The sequence below is a fragment of the Artibeus jamaicensis genome, unplaced genomic scaffold (assembly GCF_021234435.1).
Source record: "Artibeus jamaicensis isolate MK-2021 breed Jamaican fruit bat unplaced genomic scaffold, CSHL_Jam_final contig_3126, whole genome shotgun sequence".
Lineage (NCBI taxonomy): Eukaryota > Metazoa > Chordata > Mammalia > Chiroptera > Phyllostomidae > Artibeus > Artibeus jamaicensis.
Window position 1 is genome coordinate 19,536,710 of NW_026521723.1, and position 12,066 is coordinate 19,548,775.

The following is a 12,066-nucleotide window of genomic DNA, read 5'->3' on the forward strand; positions in this document are numbered from 1 at the left end:
ATGGCGCAGGCTTCATCCTTTCAATAGATGTTTCTCTCCTCTCTCTTTCCCTCCCTCCCCCGTCTTTAAAAATCAATAAGCGTGTCCTTGGGTGAAGATAAAAAACAAAGATATAACTCAAAAATAACTGACCAGATGAAAGAGATGCTCGGGGAACGTGCCACTCTGCACGCTCACTTATCACCAACCCAGAAGTTCTCTGAACCCTGTCCTTTTGTGGTTTTCTGGAGACTTCATTACATAGGTGTGGTTGAGTAAAGTATTGGCCATTGAGCAAATTATTGGCCATTGAGTAAATTATTGGCCATAGGTGTGGTTGAGTAAATTATTGGCCATTGGTTGAGTAAATTATCAGAGTTCTCTCGCCAAAATGATTAAAATACCCACTAAAAGCTCTCTCTGTCCCCAAGTCTTTCCAGCAGGTCAGAGAGTGGGGCTGAAAGTGTCGACCTTCTAATCACAACGTAGTTGCTTCCTCTGGCAACCAGGCCCCTCTGTAGTCGCCTCCTTGATATGAGTCCCCTCATTAACATAAAAAATACCTTTATGCTCTCAGCCGTCAGGAAATTCCAAGGGTCTTAGGAGATCTGTGCCACAAACTAGGACAAAGACCAAATATATTTTTCTTATAGATCACAACATCACAGCATCGAAGCAGTCGCTAGGAGAAAAATCAAACCTTTGTGGCACTTCCTTACATTGGTCTTATGGTGTAGTATTGGTTTTGCTTTGATTTCTATATGGGGGTTTGGCACTATTTTCTTTTTTGTTGATAAGAGTTCTGAGTCCTCTAAATGCAGTGCCTTAGAAAAAAAACTCCGGAAGTCAACACCTTGTTTGGGAGGTGCAAGCCCAGGTCGTTGAAGGTAGGGACAAACAAAAAGAGAAGTGAGGTCAACTACGATGGGACAGTGCAATGCCCTGGCCACTGCTTCACGAAGAGCTTTGAAAAGACACAGCAGGTTTACTCCGCAGCTTTATTTGCTTGGCATAGGAGTTGAAAAGGACTGAAGTAATCATATTGTTGAAATGCCTTATTTTAAAGAGGAGGAAATTCAGTTTTGTTTCCTGGGAAAACAATAGGCAATGTAGAATGTATTACAGTTAGCGTACATTAAAGTGGCATCTTAGTGGCACCTTTGGCTTCTCCCTCTTGTCCTGCCTGTCTGTCCATCACCACCAGTCCTGCTTCGCCTTCACTTTAAATCTCACTACCCGTTTGGCATTTTCAGAGTTCTGTCGCCAAAATGATTAAAATACCCACTAAAAGCTCTCTCTGTCCCCAAGTCTTTCTCCTCTCACTGCAAACCATCTTTTGAACAAAGTAGCTCTGATCTCATCACTCCTCTGACGATATGCCTTCGGTGCTTCCGTGATGCTCCCAGAGGGGGGTGGCAGGGAGGTGAGTGACAAAGTATCTCCACCCCAGGCCCAGAGAGGAGGAAGAGGTCAGTTCCTCCCCCTGGCACCTGCCCCTGACAAAGCAGGAAATAATATTAAATAAAAGTAATTTATACAAAATGGTTCAGACAAAGCCGTGGAAGAGGGAAGAGGTGCCTCTGTGAGAGACTGAGCTGACTGGAAGGGTCTGGAATGGGGAAAGGCACCGCCACCTCTCCCAGTCCCTAAAACAGAGCCCTCCGGCTGTCCAAGGCCTGGAAGGGGACTCTGGCAAGCCAGGAGGGCAGAGAAGGGCCAAGGGGTCCCCAGTTGGCCAGGCTGGTGAGCAGGGAGGCGAATTTCAGGGCCTTCCCTGCCTGCTGCGTCACACACTGGGCCATCTCTGGGGCTGAGGACCGGGAGGAGTAGCTCACAATGCCCCGTGCAGCGCTGTACCTGCAGCCCCGATCTGTGCTGGCGAAGCCCGGAGGCTGTCAGCCAGCCCAAGGTGTCCCCAGCAGACATCAAGGGGAGAGCAGCCACCATCACCCACTTGCCATGGGGCGAGAAGAAACGTGGGGGCTGCTTGGCCCAGGTGCTGGACAGCAGGGTTGCCCGCAGTGCTGAGTGGTGGCTCTGGCGCTGGCCTGCATAGAAGCAGAGGAGCTGTAGGTCTCCGGTGGGCAGAACCAGCTGGTCCCCTGCGGACAGGACCTCCTGCTATGCCCGTGGCCCCACTCCAGCAATTCAGGATCCCAAGGGCAGGCCTTACCCAGGGGCCTAGATCTCTGAGAATAATGATTTAAAAAAAAATACTAGACACTCTACAGGCTTTATCTCTTTTAATCCTCGCAATAATATCATGAAGTAGTCAAGGCTATACCCACTGTACGGATGCCATCGACTGAGGTTACTTGACTGATAAACTATAAAGTCCAGGACTTAGACCTAAAAGTTGTCTGACAGCAACATTTGTCCCAAAAGGGTGACATAAATCCGAGGCAGCTGTTGTTTGCCATTCCAAGATTGCAACCTAAGGCAGAATCCGTTTACATAAAAACGAAAGCGAAAGACCTAGGCATCGGTCTGCTGGGTGGGGCAGGCCGGCAGTGGGGGCAGGTGGAGCTGGGGATAACTGCGCCCGGCTCCCCGCTGCCGACTGACAGTCCTGGGGCCCCAACGCCTGCACCCTCCTCCCAGCCCGCTGCCCCGGTCCAAGGACTTACCCACCGAGTTGCAGGAGGACTTTCAGAGCCCGGAGAGATACGGACGCCAGGAGCCCGAAGTCCCCCAGGAGCCGGGCAACCCGCCCCGCTTCCTGGCGTTCTTCCTGGAGGAGGATGGTGAGGGGCGCGGGCGGTGGGGGGGTGAGGAGGGGGCGACAGCGCTGATCGCCAGGTACCAGCTGGACATTTTGCAGCTCAGGGCTGCGCAGAGACCCTGCGTCCCTCAAAACCCTCTCCTCTCAGGAGGCACTTACCATCCCAACTTGTCCCAGAAGACAGGGGACGGCAGGGCGTGTTTTCCGTAGAATGTCTGAGCATTTCCCCCTGAAATTTTAAAAGGTTCCCTGTGAATTGGGAATATTGGCCCTTTATCTTTGACAAATGTTATAAATATTTCCTTTCTGTTTGTCATTTGTCTTTTGAGCTCGCTTATGGTGGTAATTTTCCCACACACAAACTTTTTTTATGTAGTAAAATTTACCAATCTTTTGTTTCATTACATCTGGACTTTAATCATAGTTTTAGAAGTTTTCTCCTATACCCAGGTTATCATGCCCCCATGCTTTTTTTCTGTCCTTAAAAAAATATTTAGATCTCTGGTACACTTGGAACTTATTTTTGTATATGGTGTGAGGAATGGGTCTAGTTTAATCTTTTTTCTGAGTGGGTGTCCCCTTGTCACAACACCCAGCTGGGTGAATCCATTTAAATCCCTCCATGCAGAGCTCTAGTTCTGTTTCATTAGTTGGGTTTGTTAAAAAGATCACCACTGCCTCAGTAACTTGAGATACAACCATTATCATACACCATGTTTTCCTGTCTTTGGCTGTTTCTGGAACTTCCATTCCACCGACCTGCTTATTTATTTCTTGCAAAGAGACTTTGCCCTGTATTTTAGTGTCTGGGGATGTCGGGCATGTTAATGCCAGGGCTGGTCCCCTAACAGAACTCATCCTCTTCAGTGTTTTCTCAACTTTTTGTGTGTGCTTGTCTTTCCTCATGAACTTCAGGATTAACTTCTGATTTATGTTCAGCATCAAAAAAAAATTCATTGGAATTTTCATTAGGCTTTTATTAAATTTATAAATCAAATTACAGACAGCTGACATCTTGAGATGGTGTTGAGATGTTCTAACGAAGAACAAAGGTGGCCATTCATGAACCCAAGTCTACTCATTCTGTTCTGGAAATTTAGAAATTTACTGCCCTGTGCGCCACTTAATTCATTGATCAACCTTCGTTTCTTGAGTATCTGCTATGTTATAGATTTCTTTTAATTTTTATTGTTTTGGTGTTTTATGTGACTCCATTTAAATTGCTATCTGTATATCTTGTTTCATTAGTTGAAAAATTTTCACCTTGGTACAATTAGTTAAATAGATAGAGAACTTGCATTCCACTATCGCTGGGGTGTGTAAAGGTAGCATTTTTGACTTACCAGGGGTTAATATTATTGTGTGTGGGTGTTAATTATGAAGTATGAATTGATGTCTAATTTTCTTCATAATGAGAACTAACTTCCCAACAATATTTATTAAGTTACAATTTATCTCTCCACTTTCTTGTTCCACTTAATACTTCATATGTTAAACTTTTCGATAGATTAAGGTTTATGTTTGGAATTTCTATGGTACGCTTGTCATATTATCTATTCTTAATTTAGAACTATTTCGTTTTATAATTATTACTTTAAAATGCATCTTTAAAAAGACTATTTTTTAGAGCAGTTTTAAATCCACACAAAACTGAGCAGAGGATGGAGAGAATTCCCCTCTACCACCTTTATTTTTTAGAGCAGTTTTAAGTTCACAGTAAAATTGGCCCTGTATCAAGGGTTTAAAATAATGAAAAATGGAAGTCTCTATTCTCCTCATAATGTCTATAAATATCTGTCATATTCAGTCTTCTTGGTGACTCTGCAGCATTTCTGACCCTTGGTTACCTCTGTAGATTGCCCTTTCATGGTGCAGTCACAGAAACTTCTTTCTTTTCAGTAACAAGTTGTAGCTCTATTAATGCACGTCAGTACTTGGGCACCATCATTTACCGCCATGTTTGTTACTTTTGTTTTCCTGCGATCTTGTGACTAGATTGGACTTTACGAAGCATAGTGTTTAACTATAATATTTCTAAAAATAAGGCTGAGTAAAATCTATTTTTTCCAAAGTATTTAAAACATCAGCAAGTAACATAAAAACCGGAGCATTTCAAATGTCAAATCAGGTATAAAACTAGCGCCTGAAGTGTTTCTCTCTGCCTCAAAATTGGTGACTTGGAAGACCATAGTACAAAAGTGATACTTTTCAGAAGAGTAAAGTGGATGAAATGGAAGTGGATGAAATAGATGAATTTCCAAAATCCCCTTCATAAGCCTCCCTCTTGGCTGCATTTTATAATATCCTTTAAAAATGCTGTTCATCTAACTTTTATCAGGTTATTTTGAATTGCTCACGTACCATTGTTTGTAGTTGTTGAATCTGTAAGGGCCAGATTTTTTTCAGAAAAAAAATCACTTCTCCAATATTATAATGAATGTCAATGGGAAAATCAGATTAACTTTATAAAACTTCACTGCAAAGTAACCGTAAATGGAATAGATATGTTTCATTAGATGAGGGTCAGCTCCATTGCATTCATGAATGTCTCATCCTTCAGTGAGCTGCTTGACAGCTGTGCCATTTTAGGGAGCAGACACACCGTATTTCAGAATCCCATTAGTATCAAGATTTCTTCCTGTGCCAACTATTTTTCATTTTTTTAATGGTGGACACCTACTTGTCTGAAAAGCTTGCCTTTGATGAAAGGCCCATCTTTGTGTTTCCTTATTATGTGTCTTTGGACACAGCCTTGCATGGAAGAAAGAAGCCCTTGAGAAAGTTGCTGGCACCATTTTTGGTGGTCTTAGATCCTCTCATGTGGAAGGATCTTACGGAGAAAGCATCACCTGATTGGAATGAGGATTTATAAAAGGGAAGGGACTACTATGAGGTATCATGGCCCCAAGTCAGCTGTAAGGGGCTAGAGGTAACACACACACCCAGGTCTGCAGCCGCCCAGTTCACTCAAGGAAGAACAAAGGTTAATGTCATCAAGACCTGGAAAGGAGATGTTTCTAAAATAATTTTCTCACATCATGTCTAAATATCAAGTCACCAAATTGAATGTGAAGCCAGCACGGTATGGGGGTACATAAAAAAGAGCATGGAGGATGATAGGATTTTGATTGATATGTTCAAAGAGATGGTCGTAATAACAGGTTATTTGGAGGATGTGAAAAGAACTGTAATACAACTAAAGAGCAGCCAAAACACTGTGACAGAGAATGTGGCTGGTTCTCCAGGAAGGTATTCTAAGCTTCACATCAGTGCTTTGAAAGAGTCTGTATCCAAGCAATGTTGAGTGCGGGAGATAATTGACAAATCTTTCACCATCAAAGGCGAATGCAGAGTGAAGAACGACAGTCCCTAACAAGTGAAAAGGGTTGCTCAGGAAGCCCATTCCCAGCCTGTCTGCAGTTTTCTGTTTGTTATAGAAACTAGAGTATAAAAAATTTCTCCAAGACTGTTTGAAGCAAAGAAAATTCATATCCTTTTTGAGTTCCATCTGACAGGAGAAATATACTTCATTACACGGGTTACTACTGACCAAATGATAGCTGTTGCCTGTGTTGAGAAAGATTTTGAGACCATATCTGGGTTGGTTGAAAAAGAGTGCTGATACCAGTGAACAATGTCACAGGTGCAGGGGGTGGTGGGGAAAGGTGACATGTGACATGTTTTCAGCATTCAGTTCCTCTTCTGATTCAAGAATTCAAGAGCAGATTCAAGAATTGTGTCTTTCATTAGCTAGTAGTTTGACTTTGAGCAAGTAGCTTTGCCTCTTTGCACACCAGTTTCCCTTTGAGGAAAATGAAGCTTCTGTGCTCCATGATCTGTGTTGACTCTTTAAATTTTAAAATTGTATGACTGATTACTAGTCAAACTACTAATGCATTATTGTGGAGGACTACAGAGTGTGTCTTGCTGTGGGTTCCCCCAGAAGAGGACCTGAGACAAATTCAAGCTCAAGTGATTTAAATAGGAGAGTAAAGGACACTGATTGGGTGTGTTATCAAATCTGTTACCACTTAATCCCACTGGGGAATTCAGTGTGAGTCCTATCTGGGAGGCAAGGCTGCTGGGAGAATTTTACACCAGCTCCTAACAATGGTTGAATTGAGGGCTTAAGGACAAGGGAGGGCGGCTTAATTTACCTCCACTTCCTCTTTGCTTCCTCTGCCACACTGGCAAGCAAAACAGACTTTGGCACTACATAGAGAAAGTCTGCAGGAAGCCTTTAAATAGTAAGAGCCAGGGGAAATGGACCAGGTCTGCTGGGCTAGGATTCTTGGGGGAATAAGTAAAAGAGCTGATTGGCAGTTGGGGTATGAAGTACAATCAATACTCAAACAAGGTGATAATAAATTACTTGCTTTGGAATCTTAGGGTTGATTATTAATTGTGTTAGAGAATTCTGTGAAATCTAATAGTTATTTTTTGTTTGCATACCTATGAGGAAAATCTTCAGGGGGAAATACCTGGTAATACATTTTACAGTTTTCTTCACAGTCGGAGAGATGGAAAGATCGTCTTTCAATTGGAAATGTTGTAGCCTCAACCCAAACCAAAGAAGGTCTGAACCTCATGTTGATAAGTGGAGATGTTTCATATTTCTGTGTAAGTGGTGCTATTTAGTAAGTCTACAATGGGGTCTTATTAACGGGTTCTGTGATTAAGTGTTGACAATTAAGATCATATAAATTTGAGAGGTTAAATTCACCTGAGGTTCATGCCATCTTCTATATCCTTATACCTGTACTTATGTGGAGAGATCCAAGTTTAACCACAAAACGGGTTGTGCAAAGCCACCTCTTTTATTTTTTAATAAATCATCTCGACCTACTCTCAACCCAGTTCTGTCTTCTTCTCCTGTTCTGTCAGCATTGATTGTGTATCACATTATAACATCACCCTTCGCGCACACACCCTGTTGCTCCTGCCTGAGCGCTTTCTGTGAGACACAGTAGGAATGAGGCGGGGGAAAGTTGACCAGTATAGGTACTAAATGCTCAGCTAGGCTCTTGCCTGCCCCTCTCCTCCTACTGCTTCCTTTTCCTTAGAATCACCAGTTAGCAGGCCTTGGGCTCTATCTATAGTTGACATCTATGCAGCTCAATCCTCACTGCAATTCAGTCACCTGGAAAACTTTTAAAATGGCCAATGTCCAGTCCCCACCCCTACAGATCCTGATTTTAATTGGTCAGGTGTGTGTTCTAAGTGTCAGTAGTTTTGAGAGCATTCCAGGTGATTCTGATATGTTGCTAGGTCTGAGGATTATTATTGATTTGGAGTCTTCTTCAGGATTCTGTAGCCTTCACCATTTTGACACTTGATATTGAACTTCAGATGACACACATTCGAGAATAATGGGTAGAGAACCCTTCTGAGACATTTAGAGACTCATGGATTGGGAGCCACAGGAAATATTCTTGCTTTTGCAGCAGCTAGCCACTTTCTTCACGTTCTCTAGAATAGAATTCTTAGACTCCTTTGTCACATGGCTTCAAGACTTTGTCCTCAGATCTGCCGGTTAAGAAGTTGAATCTTATCATTTTACCCAGACTTGATCCGAATCTAATCAAACTCAAGAGACTCATTTGTAAAATAGAATTGTACCTATTTAATTTGTAGTGAGAGAGATAATTGCCATGGCTAATGGTAATAGTGAGCTCTGTAGATGACTATTATGAGACTGCCTGGTGAATATAATCCGGCCAGAAGAGAACTAAATGACATAAAAGTACACCAAGTTTCTTTATTACTCTAAAAATTGGCATAGTGCAGTGGTTAAAGCCAGTACCAATAGAGTTCAAATACCACCCTACCACTGATCAGTCATTAATCTTGGTTAATATCTCCTTTATGCCTCAGTGTCCTTATCTATAAGTATGGATGATGATGATATTAAAATTGTTGTGAGGTGTAAATAAAATAGTTCATATAAAAGCACTTAGTACCTTCTTGGCATCTAGTGAAGACTCAGAAAATGATATCTGTTATCATTATCCACTTAAAACCCACCACTTTAAATTTTACCTCACCCAATTACTACTATAATCTAATTGGGAGAGGTATTATTTACCCTTATCTTATAGCCAAAGAAACCATGGTCTTTCCACTACACAGTCTGTTAGGTTAATTGTTAAACCCTTGTTAACTCACATCAGAGTACCTAATCTCACCATTGGATGATGCTGTATAAATTTTGGAACCCTCTTCAGTTAGTTTCCCAGCCTCTTTCTACAGTGTCTCTCATACACACCTCTTCCATTTCATTCCCTTAGTACTGGCCTTGCCTCCTTGCCTTTAGCTTTTTACGCTTCAGTCTGCCCTCTGCGTTGCTGTTTGATGCATTTTCCAAAAACATTATTTCATCAGGTGCTCCCTACCGCCTACAGGATAAAGTCCAGAGAAATGTGGATTTTCAGAGTCCTCTATCACCAGGCCCCAAGTCTCTTCCCAGCCCTGTCTCTCACCAATGAAACTTTCCTTTAGCCAAATTGGCCAACTCTCTGACTTTCCTCAACTCTCTGCCTTTCCTTAATTAGCAACCCATGTAGAAGGCTTTTCTGCCTTCTTTCTACCTGTCCCAGGTATATCTTTTATCCTCTTTGTAAAGACTTTACTAAACAATCCAATTTAATGATACCTCTCTCTTTTGACATCCTATAACAATTAATAATTGTATATTTAACCCAATTCTTTTTATATCTTGAACTGACTTAAACATTAAGGCTATTTTTTTCCTACGTGTTATTCTGTTGCTTCCCCAAACTGTAGGAACCAGTAGGTAGAGTGAGCCTGCAAGTTGAGGGGAGGTGAAAGTGGACTGGATGTAGATTTTTTGGAAGACCCACTGACTCTTGTCCCTGCAGGGAGCTTGTTGGACCTAGACATTAGTTATGTTAACTAACCTCATATAAGATTGAGGTGAACCCACAAATGCTGTTTATTAACTCAGTGGGAGAAACAGAACTGTCATGTGGCCCAGAGACCTAGACACCTTTTAATTTACAATGAGGAAGAGCTCCCCAAGGAACCAAAATCCACATGATCATTGCATTCTCCCTCCAAATTTGAACACAAAATTGGAATAAACACGATGAGATGAATTGAATGTCTAATATCTATTGGTGTCAGGCAATGACCCCATTTCACCGAAGAGGTGGCCTCAGTACAGACAGTAGAGAGCTCAGTGCCTCTGGACAGGCCTGAATGGACACTGCCTACCTTCACCCCAGCCACCTTCCTTTGTCTGGGCCTTTAGGACTGACCAGAACCCCCCTTCAGATGGGCCCATTCTTTTGTTATGTATATTAATAAAGTCAAAGCAGTTACTAAGTTCCCCTCATCCTAAAAGCAATTCTCTCTTTTCCTCAGCTTCTTTTAACCTTTGTTTTCTTCTCTGTCTGTCTCACTATATTTCTCTTTCTGCTTCTGCCTTTTACTTTCACTTTTGGTTTTTTCCTGTCTCTCTCTATCTCTGGTCTGTTTTAGTTATTTTCATAGCTCTACTCTGACTCATAACATGTTGACTTGATGGTAATATATTTCCTTAATTTTAAGTTTTGTGGCTCATCTCATCATGGTGTCTAAGTACTAACAACAGATTGTGAGCTCCCTGAGGGTAGGGCTGACGGGTCCGTGTAAGAGGCACAACATATCTGATATGTAGCACTCTACAACACTCAGCAAGTCATAAGTGCTCAATAATTATTTATTGATTCAAACTCTAACAAATTGTTGCTGTTTTCCTTAAGGCCGATGTCATTGTCAACGCTGTTCCCACGGATCTTCAGCTTGGAGGAGGATCACTCTCTCGGGCTCTTTTGCAGAAAGCTGGCCCGATGCTCCAGAAAGAGCTAAATGCCACCAGAGAGGAAACAGAGGAGGAAGTGGGTAGCATATTCATGACAAGTGGCTGCAATCTGGACTGCAAAGCTGTGCTCCATGTTGTGGCTCCAGACTGGGACAGTGGAGCTGGGTCTCCTCGGCAGGTAGAAAAAGCCCTTAGCTCTCCATTTCATTTGATAATGTTGGTAATCTTCTGGCATGGTATAGATCTATGGTTCTCAACCAAAGCGAATTTATCTCAGGGTGGGGGGACATTGGGCTTGTTAACCTATAGCCAATACAGATCCGGTAACATAACCAGGTAAACAATTGAACATATGCATGAGAGTCAAAAATGTACAGAGAGCACAAGAAAGAAGAAAAAGAGCTTTGATAACATACCCCCACAAAATGTAAACAAAAAAGGTACAAAAAATTTTAACATAAAAATCATATCAAAAAAAAAAAAATTCATTAAAAAATAAAAAAAAAAACAACACCCCTTAACACTGTATTTCCTTTGATTTTATGCATATTTATTTTTAGTTGAGATTTTCTTCCAAACATTTATAATCTTGCTTTTTCTTTTAACATAACATGAACACTCCCTCATGTTGTTTAAAAATTTTTGTGAAAATTAATTTTCATTGCAACAAGATACCACTGTTTAGGAAGCCTTTTCCATACTGTTGGACACTTGCCCTCCTGCATGAGTTTGAGTGTCTCGGGAATTCCTCTCCCTTCTCAGCCTCCCTTCTTCACTCCCAAGCCAACAGTAACAGAGAGGGCCTGGTCAGGGTTGCTGGAGCTATAGTTCTTTCTGTTTTCCACCAGCTTGAGCCCTAACTTATATAAATGTATTTCATACATTTCAGATCATGACAAATATAATCGAGAAATGTTTGACAACTGTAGAGCAGCTATCTTTTTCATCAATCACATTTCCCATGATTGGGACAGGAAATTTGGGTTTTCCCAAAGCTACATTTGCTGAATTAATCCTTTCGGAAGTGTTGAAATTTAGTAGCAGTGCGAGGCTGAAAACCTTACGAGAAGTTCACTTTCTGGTACATGTAGATGATGATGAAAGCTGTCAGGTATGGTTACATATCTCTTCCTGTCATTCTGACAAGCCAACCTAAGTGCACTCTGATGTCTTTGTAGATCTATAAGTAATAGCATTTTCTATTTCTTTACCCATAAGTGTTGGTTGCTGATGGGGGTTGTCACGTGGCTTAACTATGAGGTAATACTGATAACACATACAGTCCTAGACAGTTTGTCAAAAGACAAGATAATTTATAATAAATATATTCTTAGAAAGAAGTAAAACGTTATTGGCCTAAAAGTAGGCTAGACGTTTTAACAATGACTAAATGAAAGCTAAGACATGATTTTATCTATTGAGAAAAAGTTAAATGCAAAAAATTTCAAGAATTTACTTACTTGGATAGAATATAGCCAGTATATAACAGTCTATAAGGGTCTAAACCTAGAAATACTATACCATATTTAGCAGTGGAGAAACA

General features: G+C 41.5%; 1 protein-coding gene across 6 annotated transcripts in view; it reads left to right on the forward strand.

The window, feature by feature from the left end:
- The first annotated feature begins 2,453 nt into the window (after positions 1 to 2,453).
- The window catches only part of PARP15 (poly(ADP-ribose) polymerase family member 15), a 41,251-nt gene continuing 31,638 nt past the window's right edge, over positions 2,454 to 12,066 (forward strand). For 3 of the 6 annotated variants that reach the window (XM_053663086.1, XM_053663087.1, XM_053663088.1), the window contains exons 1-4: positions 2,454 to 2,723; positions 7,202 to 7,321; positions 10,465 to 10,701; positions 11,413 to 11,634. In XM_053663086.1, coding sequence (XP_053519061.1) covers positions 2,721 to 2,723; positions 7,202 to 7,321; positions 10,465 to 10,701; positions 11,413 to 11,634 — 582 coding nt within the window. In that variant the 5' untranslated portion in view covers positions 2,454 to 2,720. The remainder of the gene's footprint in view (positions 2,724 to 7,201; positions 7,322 to 10,464; positions 10,702 to 11,412; positions 11,635 to 12,066) is intronic. The other 3 variants (XM_053663085.1, XM_037132377.2, XM_053663089.1) reach the window with 3 other exon arrangements.